Here is an 11084-nt window from a genome sequence, read left to right as displayed (position 1 = left end):
AGCCTCTCCTCATAAGGCAGATGCTCCAGGCCCCTCATCATCTTTGTGGCCCTCTGCTAGGCTCTTTCCAGAAGATCTCTGTCCCTCTTGAACTGGGGAGCCCAGAACTGGACGCAGTACTCCAGATGTGGCCTCACCACAGCAGAGTAGAGGGGGAGGAGAACCTCCCTCAACCTGCTGGCCACACTCTTTTTAATATCCTGTCACCTCTGGATCCTGTGCTTCATAAATTCAACTCTGCTGGCAGAAGATTAGGAGGGCAAACCCCATCTTTCATGTAAAATTGAACTGAACTGCTCAGTGAAGAGCACCAGAATCAGCACAGGGGATGGAGGAAGAGGGCAACTTCCCTGCCAGCCCTTCAGCTGCTACAAACTTTTGGATTGACCCAGTGATGCCAGGTAACTTCTCTTGTAAGTCTGGTCCTCTTTCTCTGGTCTTAATGCCAGCCTGTCTGGAGTTCCTCAAGACCAAAGAAAATAGATGTTGTTTTCCCCTGTTAAAAAATGTCAGTCCTTGAACACCAAAATAGAGCACTTCTATTTGGAGATGGGAACTTGGGACCTGGCAGTGGGTGTCCTTTGGTCCAGAGTGACCTTGTGAAAATCTGCCCATGTTGGGCCAGCATATTAACCTTTGAAAAGTCAATAGTTGTAAACACATTATAGGCTGTTCAATGGGTTTTGCAAGGTTTTGAACAGTTAAGAAGCTCTGAAGAATCCTTAAACCTTAAATGTAATCCTTAGATCATATAACCACTGGGTATCCTCTGAGCCTCTCACAACATGATTTTCTGGGAAATTTTGGTCTAAATAAGACAGTTTTAGGAGTGAGATTAGAGGGAGGATACAGCCAAGCAGTGAGGAAAAATGAGTAAAGCCTCTTAAATTAAATAGCTGACAACTATGGAAGCAAGTTTCAGCATTTTGTGAAATTTTCCATCAGAAAAGGCTTTTATTTTTTTGCTCAAATTCAGGATGAAAAGAAGGGATGGAATGGCTCTGTCCAGTTTCTATCACCCTGTGTACAAGATGTTGCTGGCTGGCTGTACCACCAACCCTCTGGGCACAGGAATGTGGCTTTGGCAAGGATATTGGGTATGACTTCCAGAGGAGACCAGCCCTGCTTCAGACTGCCCCATGCTTCAGTGGGAGAAGGGCTGGTTGCTTTTCCTTTGGTTTACCTAGATCTTGGTCTCCAAACTAGAAGTACCTTGGCTGTCAGGAGCAGCAGAGATTTACCTGCTTTTTCCACATAAATCATGAGACTGGGGTTGATGGATCTGCTTCACGATGGAGGATCTCAGCTGGTTTGTCTGTTCGATAGGGCAGCTCCCTGGGCAGGTCACTGGAGGACTCTGGGAACAGGTAAATAGAGAGGTGTGATACATACCTAGAGGGAATGCAAGTGTCCCAGTGCCCTGGCACCCCATAAACACAGCCAGCCTGAGTTCTGTTCCTCTGAACGGTGCTGCTCACACGTAGCCTTCTAAATTGGCATGAGGCAATAATGCTGCAGACCTTCAACCTGCCTTCTGGTAAGAAAGAGCAAGCAAAGATAATATAGAGTGTGATAGCAGTTTTATGGTGCTGCAGCAGGTGACCCTGTTTACCATCAATACTTTTTTGTGGGAAGGAGATAGTGCTATATCCCTTGACAGGCCTTCACCTGCAGTGTCATCATGGTAAATACTCTATTTTTTATATTTTTTTAATAAGAGCACAGATACTTTGTTTTTTCTCAGCAGTGCCTTGCTCAAATTATCTCAAAATCAGACCACAAAGATTTCTACAGAAATTTTTGAGAATAAGTTTACAGATTGTAAAACAATGTAAAATGGGACTGCTGAGTCCAAGTTGGCTCGCAGTGTCACTGGCCTTGTATTCCTACTCTTGTAAAATAGTGCATGTAGGCGCACCTGATTCCAGACCACTTCTTATCTGTGTTGGGTCCAGTGCTTTAGCCAGAAAAATGCCAAATACTCAATTTCAATGGGAGTTAAACCCTGTAGCTGCAGGCAAAGCAGTTTACAGAAGCTGGTGGAGCTTGAACGCAGCAGGACAAAATGGCAGTCAATGACAAAACAAGGGGAAATGGGTTTAAACTGAAAGAGGGGAGGTTTAGATGAGATATTAGGAAGAAGTTCTTCACTGTGAGGGTGGTCAGACACTGGAACAGGTTGCCCAGAGAAGCTGTGGCTGCTCCTCCCTGAAGTGTTGAAGGCCAGGTTGGATGAGGCTTTGAGCAACCTGGTCTAGTGGAAGGTGTCCCTGCTGCTGGCAGGGGGGTTGGAACTAGATGATCTTTAAGGTCCCTTCCAACCCAAACCATTCTGTGATTCTAGGATTCAAAGCATTCTGCGGGGATCAGCCCTCTGGAATTGCACATGCACATAAGTTATGCCTGTAGCAAAACAGTCATTTAAAACCTCCTACTTCCCCACCTCTTGGAGCTGACTTGCGTTAAATATTAACCAACTTGGTTCATCAATTCCCTGGTTCACTTGGCTTCTTTTAACAACAGATGTTATTACCACAACTGCTCTGCCTGCCTCCCTGCTCCTGTCAGCACGGCTGATGGTGAAACCCAAGATGCTGCTGCCATAACTCTGTCTGCAGAGCCTGGCCACTGTGGTGGTCTCCTCCACCTCTCTCCCTGGGATCACCAATGCTGCCCACCTTTGGTGTCTCTGAGTAGCTTGTGCTGTGAGCTGCTAGTTTGAGAGAGGTGTTGGTTAAAGGAGATAGAGAAAAGGAGTGAGGGAGCTCCGAGGAAGGTGAGTTCCTGCTGTCAGAGAAGGAGAAGGAAGAGGTGAGCATGGCCAGCAACTCCAGCACACTGCCACGAGTCACTTTCCAGACACCAGAGAAACCTGGGGAGGAATCATCACATCGGAAACTGGGCAAGTTAACCATAAAGTACAACCGCAAAGACCTACAGCGCTGGCTAGACCTGGAGGAATGGATCAATGCCCAGCTGCAGGAGCTGTACCAATGCCGGGTGAGTAGCTGGGGCAAATCAGCCCCTCACTCCCGAGGGGAATGGGACAAGGGGTATCTGATTGCCACCTGCTATAGCACACTGACTGGTGTGTCTGCAATCAGACAAGTCTGCACCAATATAATCCAACTAGCTTTAAACTGCCTGGTCTTGCTCCTGCTGGGAGGGCGTAGCTGTTGCTCAGCACGAGTAGCAGAACCTAGAGAGATGTACAATATCTCGGGATGCTTCTTGTTGCTGAGCCCCATGTGGTGAGTGGCTTTGCTGCAAGCAGTATCTGAGTTAACTGGGTTAGACTTACCAGCGTGTGCTTGTTCCTTTTGGTCACAACAGTGTAGTTATAGCTGCTGTTTGAATGAGACACTTGGGATAATGCTGTATCTGTAGCTGGACATGCTACTAGCAGCAGGGGAAGAAAGGAAAAAAAACCAACAACAAAACCCATGCTGAAATGTAGAGATCTTATGCCTTAATCTTTGTAAATCCCTAGAGCTGTGCTCCTTGCCTGAGATTCACAGCAGGAACAGGCCCTCCTAAATTCTTCCTGTCTATGTGAGAGCTGTCCCATGAAGTAAGATCCCGGAGTGCCTCGATCCCACACCTGAATGGTACCAGTCTCTACTTGTGCTGTTGCAGAGGACACGACATATTTTCTTCAGAGTGGTGTGACATTTAAGTCAAGTTCCAGCACTGGCTGGGTACACTGAAATTTTAGAACTTCTATTCAGATTTTGTCCTTAGATGGGATGGCATTGACACTGGGAGCTTTCTGAAGGGATAGCGCTTTTCCATGTTTGAGAGAATTCCTTTGGACTATGGTACAGGAAAAGGTGAAAGGATTTCCCACATTGTACATCATGGTCTTAAACCCATTTATAAAGCTTGATTAAGGGTTTTGCTTTTATCTGTAGGGCCATGGCTGATGCAGTAAGAGAACATGGCTTTCCTGACTCACAACCCAGTACATCTTCACCAGAAGACATAGCTGGGTTTAACAAAACAGCTTATTCCTGTCCTGGATGAGAATGGACTAAACACACTGCCAAGCTCTTTCTGCCCTGTTTTCTCTGTACACACCCCAGCACAGCATTAAGCATATTTTTGAGATACAAAGGAAAAAGATCTGATGATTGCTTAGAGTCTCCCATTCTGAGCATCAGCAGTTTCAAATTGCAATCAACAGTGGAAGTCGATATGTCAGAACAGCCCAGGAAAGGCAATTTTTATGTGATATGCCATGATGATACAGAGAAGGTTCTGCCTGCCCAGGCTGACTTTTTTGGGCCTGAGAGTGATAGAATGATGTCAGCTCCACAGCTGAAGAGGAACCACCCCTGAGGCTGTCTTTATTATTGTTGTTGTTGTGTTGTATATTATTATAATAATCATTATTTTAACAATTTTCTGTGTGACTGTTTCCTATTTGATATTTGTGAGAACGTACCAGCTCCTCATGCCATGTTGGGAAAGAAATATAGTTAATTTCTGTTTTAATTTATGCCATATGCAAAGAATATGCAGCAGAAAACAAGTATGGAGAAAAAAGGTCCATCATTCTGTCACAAATGCAAGGCTTCTCTGAAAACGAGGCTCCTGTTCTGTTAAGTAACATTCTTAGACTTCCCAAACAATTTTATAGCTTGTTCAGTAAAAATGACAAAGGATAAAAGCTCCTAATCGCTTCAAGACTTAATTGTGCATTTCCAGTTGTTTTCTAGAGTTTATAAAATGATAGTAGTAAATTCTCAGCTGTCTCTTATTTCTCTTGATGATGAACCATTATATAGTGTACAGAGGAGCAGATGTTAGTGCTAAACCTAGGCAGGTAAAATTCAGCTTCTCTGTGAAGTGCTAGAGTGATGGTCCTGGTGAGTGAAAGCTGTTCAGAACAGCAGTGGAACAGTGTCACTTGCCAGCCATGCCTGCACTGGCATTTAAGGGACTGTCCCTGGGGTTGGTAGCTCAGATCAAAGAGCCTTTAGCCTGACTGTTGAGATTTGCTAGGGGTAGGCAAGGAGAATGGCTGCTGCTTGGAGTAACAGAACAGCTTGCCCTTTGGGGAATTATTGCAGTTTTAAAGAGAAGGTTTGGTGATTTTTTTTTTGTTTGTTTTTTATTTTTTGGTTGGGTTTTTTTTGAGACAGAGAAGCCCTTGGTACCACCAGTAACATAACCCAAGATGAGGCTCCCTGTGTGCTGCTCTTAGTTGTCCAAGTCTACAGATGTAAAGGTGTCAGAAAAACCAAGTCAGGTTATGTTTTCACTTCTGATTTTCTGAGAACTAGGAGCTGTTTACTGTCATCAGAGTAGCTGCCCAAAGAGGATATTTTTTTCCCTACTACAAAATCCCAGCAGGCACAAGTGAGAAATCCAGCCATGCCCTTACAGGAACAGATTGCCAGTGGATTGCCTTTGCTTGCACCTCTCCAGCACAACAGGTTTCCCAACTTCCTGGTGTATTTGGGCCAACCTAAGAGCTTTGCTACCAGGAAATACATAACGTGATGCTGTGCCAGGTCAGAGACTGTTAATGGGGTACAACAGGGGGTTACCTAGGATCTTTTCGAATAAATACATGTGCCACAGTAAATTACTTGTAATCACCCAGGTGTCCAGCAGGTCCTCCTGCTCTCCTCTGTGCGTTGTGCCAAGACTATTTAATTAGCCCTGCTAGTCTGGGCTTCCTTGGATCCATACACTTCCATTACATTGTCTTGCTTGTCAGCTTCTTCCCCTGCTCCACCTGCCCTTGGCAGTGCAACGTTCCTCCGTGGCTTCCAGAAACCCATGTGACAGAGAACAAACAGCACTGCAGATTCCAGTGCCAGCAAGGTTAGTTCAGACATCGCCTCCTGATACAGATAACCTGAATGCTATGCTATTTACTGTCATGAGGCTTTTTGCAACAAAACTAAGACTCGGGAGACAATTTTGATTTTTCAAGATTATTCCCTGCATGTGGAAGCCAGAACACCATCCATACCAGGAGCACGCAGCCATAGGGGGTTCCTACCCTGTCTCACCCTCCTGACCTATTTAGCTTCTTAGCCAAAGTCAGGCTGGATCAACACTTGTTGTCTAAACAGTCACGTGAAAACTATCACTTTTAAGAAGAAATGCTGTGTGGGGCACAGGACAATATATTTACCTCCAGTTTATTACTTACTGTCAAGTCAGCTGCGTAACAAATCTGAATAAAGGTTTTTTTACTTCCTCTCTGGCTTGGTATCAGGGACTGGTCGGAATAAGGTTCTTTTTTCCCGTAAGTATTGCCTTTATTGTTTAATGTTTTACATACACATCCATAAATGCTACCCAGCAATCAGGTGCTGTGCTGTTTACTCAGTATCCTTCTTCTGCCGATTACTGTGTTAAAATATCACTAGTGTTGTGTTGTCAAAGATTTGTTTTGCAAATCCATTGGAAACCACAGCCTGCCAGTCTTGTAGAGACATGTGGAGCTAAAAATGTGTCTGTGATCAAGTTTACATGTTTCCAACTAACACCCCCATGCATTACAAGATTATTACTCCAATCACCAAAGCTTGGGGTTTCCCTTACATTGAAGGACAGTGTCATATCTGTCTCTTGTCTGTTATAGAAAGCTGGCAAAATCTTGTTAGGCCTTTCAAGAGTGTAATTGTTTTTCTCTCCATTACTGCAAAAAGACTTTGTATAAATACCAACTATGTGAATGTATTTAGCTTAAAAGCCTAAAATCTCCTTGTATTAGTTGTGCTTCTCTAAGATTAAGCTCGCTGGATTTCAGTTTGGTGAGTGCTTGAGCACACTCTTCATGAATGAGGGTTGTCCCAGGCTGACTTACACTGCATCGCAGTTGGCAGTTGCAGCTGGATATTCTTCAAAGGGTCTTCCCATCATGGATGATGATCCTTGAGCAGTGGTGTCAAGTGTTGAGGCAGGAAAAGATGAAGGATGCGTACATCAGGATGTGTGGCTGTAGCAGACACCAAAGAGGGTGCCCTTTTTATAAGAACCTCTTTATTTTGAGATGATTTATATCTTGACCTAAATCTGCAGCATAGTTTTATTGTAACTAGTTCCTTCTCAGCTGCTCAGCTCTTTAAAGATGGCTTCTAGAGTTCTTAGAATTTTGAAAGTTAACTGTAATTTGTTTGTTGTTGTTTCTTTCTTTTTAGCTAAGAGAGGAAACAGAGGCAGCAGCTCCTGAACCACAAATTGATCTTGAAGATCTCCTGGAGGTCCCTAATGAAGAACAGAAATTAAAACTACAGGTCAGATAGAGGGACTTGGTGACTTTAAGTTAGGGACTTCCTTCATAAAGAGAAGTAGTGGGGTGTGGGGTACAGAATATGTGTATAGAGTGTTGCATGATGCTTCCTTGTGTCTTAGCCTGTCAGTTTAGTAAGATTATATACCCTTTTTGAAGGGAGAAGAGAATAGGTCAACTCATAAAATACTAAAATAACTCCTCCTTGCTTTTTAGGAAATCCTCCATGAGTGCTCCAGCCCGACAGAGGTGAGTGAAGCACCATCTATACATATCTATATGTTATGCTTGGCTGAATAGCCAAGATACTACTGTGCTTAACGTGACACCGCAAATTTGTTTAATTCACAATGGGAGGCATTTGCCACTTTATTCTGCTGTGTTAGAAAAACACACTTAAGTCTACATGGGTGAGCTGAAGGCTGAGGAGTGGAGCAAATAAGGAATTACACTTTACAACCACAGAATCACAGAATGGTAGGGGATGGAAGGGACCTCAGGAGATCATCTAGTCCAACCCCCCTGCCAAAGCAGGTCCATTTAGAGCAGGTTGCACAGGAAAGCGTCCAGGTGAGTTTTGCACATCTCCAGAGATGGAGACTCCACACCCTCTCTGGGCAGCCTGTCCCAGGGCTCTGACACCCAAAAAACCACAAAGAAAGTTCATTCCATGCTTTGGACATCCTAAGATGACCAGGCTGAGTTGCTATTTGGTCCTCAGTGTAGGAAAGCCATAGACAGTGATACAGCTCACAGAATCATCTTGCACTGTTAAATGCATTCTTGGCTTAAGCCACTCTAGCGTTATGAGTGACAAGAATGTAGGATGGCCCTCAGATTGGACTGGGCAGATAACTACTAAGCAGTGGCTGTGTAAGTAAGTTTTACACGTTGGTTGGTTTGGGGTTTTCTTTTTTGTCCCCATGTGAACTTTACAAGTACTGTTTTTGAGGTAGAGATTTAAAGAAAACCCACAAGCTGTCACAATGTCCAAAGGACTGGAGCCCAGGACTTTCCTATGTAGTACGTGCACCACACAGCAATTGCCTTCACTGCACTGCATACCTGTGCAAAATGTGGTCACCCATCACTGCTTCACTGCACGTGAACATTGTGCTTGGACATCATTCATCAGTTTCCACATCTTGTCGAGCCTATGTGGCTGTACAGTGAGGAGCATACAGAAAATCAGGTGGATACATGCCTATCACTGAAATTAAACTCAGCTGTAGCAATTATTACAGATAGTCAGGGGGTCAGCAGACAAGGCTGGCAGTAGGGAAACAGTTTTCAGAGTGTCTGAATTTCAGATCTCAGGCAAGAACCCTACATTCCCAGAAAGCTAACTGAGTAAGTTTGCTCTACTGATTCCTGAGCCATGAAAGTGTCTTGTGGACAGCACAGTATTTGCTAACTACAAACAGATACTGCTGCCCCATTGGCAAAAATAGGTACTCTCACCCTACTGATCTGGAATCCAGTCCCCTTGAAAGATGACAGCAGCCTATTTGCAGAAAGCAGACAAGAGGAAATAACCTGGTTTGCTCTGAAGGGACAGACTGAAAAGGTCTGTGTTATCCCAGGCATTTACTTCCAGAGTATGCTGTGGCAGGCAACTTCTGATTGCACAAGTGATGAAGCTGGGCTTCCACACAGCACAAATAGTAACAAGTTGCAATACTTCCAGTGACCTTACCTAATTACAAGGACATGTGGCCATCTCTGTGTGTGAAGAAAGCCTGCACACTCCTTTATGGTGATGTTACTTGTCGTGCAGAGGATAAAGCTTGCACTAGTCACATCTGCTTGGAATAACCAGATGGTCCAGTTTAGTTCATAGTCCTTGGCTGTGTCAGCAAAGTAGTTGGGGTTTATCTCCATTAACTGCTCATCTATCTGCTCTGCCTGTCTCCAGCTCCTGCTCCAGGTTATCATTAGTCCTACATGTGTTTTGCTCCACCTCTTCTCTGCCAGCCACTTCCTTGTAGAATTGGCACAGCTCTGAGATGGTTTGCAATCCACAACATGGAGCTTTACAGGTTCAACAAGAGCAACAGCTTGTTTTGCCCTAGATTGGGAGGGCAGCAAAAGTGGGAAGGAGGTTATGGGGCAGAGGAACCTAACAGAGGACAACAGCATCCTGAGGTCATCTCAAGGTGGAAAAAGCAGGTATCTGGGATGAAGAGAGGCAGGCTGGCTCCCAGGGGGAAAGTAAACACAGCTGCTCCCAGGGAGACAGGGGAAGGGAAATAGAGTGGCTTTTAGTCCCTTTTCATCCAGCAAAAAGTCTCTTTTCCTAAACTAAAAGACCGGTTTGCTCAATACATGTCAAAATTCTGGTTTCTGCTCGACATGAAGGTAAATGGGGGAATAATGCTCTTTGAGCTGGCGAGCACTGGAATTAACATGACATCCTTCTTCAACCAATTCTCATTGTAGGAGTTCATTACGGAATTGCTCAGTCGATTGAAAGGTCTCCGGAGAGTCACCAGTCCTCAGAAGAAATGACCTTGCCCACATGGAACACCCAGCTTTGGTCACAAGGAAACACGCATCTTCCCCACAAAAAAACCCCAGGATCAGCAACATCACTTCAGAATATGTTTAGAACTTACTGTTATTGAGAAACACCACCAAGTTTGTGAACTTTGTACTGGTGGTTTGACGTCTCCAGTCCTTCCAGATGTATGCACACGGCAGGGAACTAGACTGTACATTTTTCTGATTCTAAAAGAGCATGTTAACCTGGGGAACAGGACAAAGATATCCTTCCTTTAGCTTCTTCCAGGAATTTCCATGCTGGCTGAGGAACACTGAATATACAATTCTCAGGAGCTCATCAAGACTTCTTTTCTTTCCACCCGCTGCAAGGAAAACAAGGTGTCGGTTATCACATGTTCATCAACATGGAAAATAAGTTACTGTTAAGCTGCACTCTGTTCCAGTCTGGCTGGGACCCAGCCGTGATCTCCTGCCTGTTACTGCTGTACCTGACTCTACACCATTGCACGTACTTTGCAAGTCTTATTAAGCCTCTGTTATTCATGAAGGTTGGACAGAAAATATACAGTAAGATGGAAGGAAAATGTTTGAGTGAACCCGGTCTACTTAAGGGGAAGTCAGTGAACCAGCCAAATAGAAGAGAGATTGTTTTTCCTTTTTGTGGAATTTAGGACTTACTGATGTAGAAGTATCTTCTAAAGGAGCAAGGTCTGGGAATGATTTTTCTCATAATTTAAAAAGATGTTGGAAAAATGCTTATTTTGTATATTAAAACAGAGAAAACCAGCTGTGCATTGCTTGCTTTTGCTCTCTTTTTAGCCACTGAAGAAAAACTGAAAGAAAAAAACCCCACCTGCTCTCAGTTTCCCTGCAGGGAGCATCTCAGAGCGAGTCTTTTGCAGACAGGTAGGCCTCACAAATGAGAAATGAAGTAGGACACAATGTCTTGCTGCACAAACTCTTCTGGCTACAACTAATGTGTGGCTGGAAAAATACAGAGGAAACTACATCCAGCCTCTCAGCAAGTCAGTAACCTGACACACGTGGCTAGGAAATAAGACAGCAAATGGAGGCTGATTGCTCAGGCAGAGCAGGCTCTCACATTATGCCTGCCACTCAAACACAAGAGATGAGCTGAGGAGTCACATCCAGAGGGGCTCCTGTATACCAGTATATTCAAACTTTTGGCTATGTTTTGTCAGACAGGGACCGAAGGGGCCAACGCTGGAACAAAAGGGACATGCAGGTTAGCTAACAAAAACAAGAACTCTTAGGTTAGATTGGCAATATCTTAAATATATTAGTGTTTTAATCTTTATCAGTAATGATG

General features: G+C 44.3%; 1 protein-coding gene across 1 annotated transcript; it reads left to right on the top strand.

Moving 5' to 3' along the window:
• The first annotated feature begins 2805 nt into the window (after positions 1-2805).
• PPP1R14D (protein phosphatase 1 regulatory inhibitor subunit 14D) lies at positions 2806-9760 on the top strand. Its single transcript, XM_010164576.2, has 4 exons — positions 2806-3000; positions 7161-7256; positions 7469-7501; positions 9692-9760. The coding sequence occupies exons 1-4, from the start codon at positions 2818-2820 to the stop codon at positions 9758-9760; spliced, it is 381 nt and encodes a 126-aa protein (XP_010162878.1). The 5' UTR covers positions 2806-2817.
• Positions 9761-11084: the final 1324 nt, after the last annotated feature.

This window comes from Antrostomus carolinensis, unplaced genomic scaffold (genome assembly GCF_000700745.2).
Source record: "Antrostomus carolinensis isolate BGI_N321 unplaced genomic scaffold, ASM70074v2 scaffold19653, whole genome shotgun sequence".
Lineage (NCBI taxonomy): Eukaryota > Metazoa > Chordata > Aves > Caprimulgiformes > Caprimulgidae > Antrostomus > Antrostomus carolinensis.
The sequence above is the reverse complement of the archived record's forward strand: the minus strand, read 5'-3'. Positions and strand labels throughout refer to the sequence as shown.

Excerpts from the sequence above, each read along its gene's own strand:
- PPP1R14D (XM_010164576.2), top strand. The coding sequence starts at position 2,818 with ATGGCCAGCAACTCCAGCACACTGCCACGAGTCACTTTCCAGACACCA. Across the intron at positions 3,001-7,160 it reads AGGAGCTGTACCAATGCCGG|CTAAGAGAGGAAACAGAGGC; the intron begins GTGAGTAGCTGG and ends CTTTCTTTTTAG. Across the intron at positions 7,502-9,691 it reads AGTGCTCCAGCCCGACAGAG|GAGTTCATTACGGAATTGCT; the intron begins GTGAGTGAAGCA and ends TTCTCATTGTAG.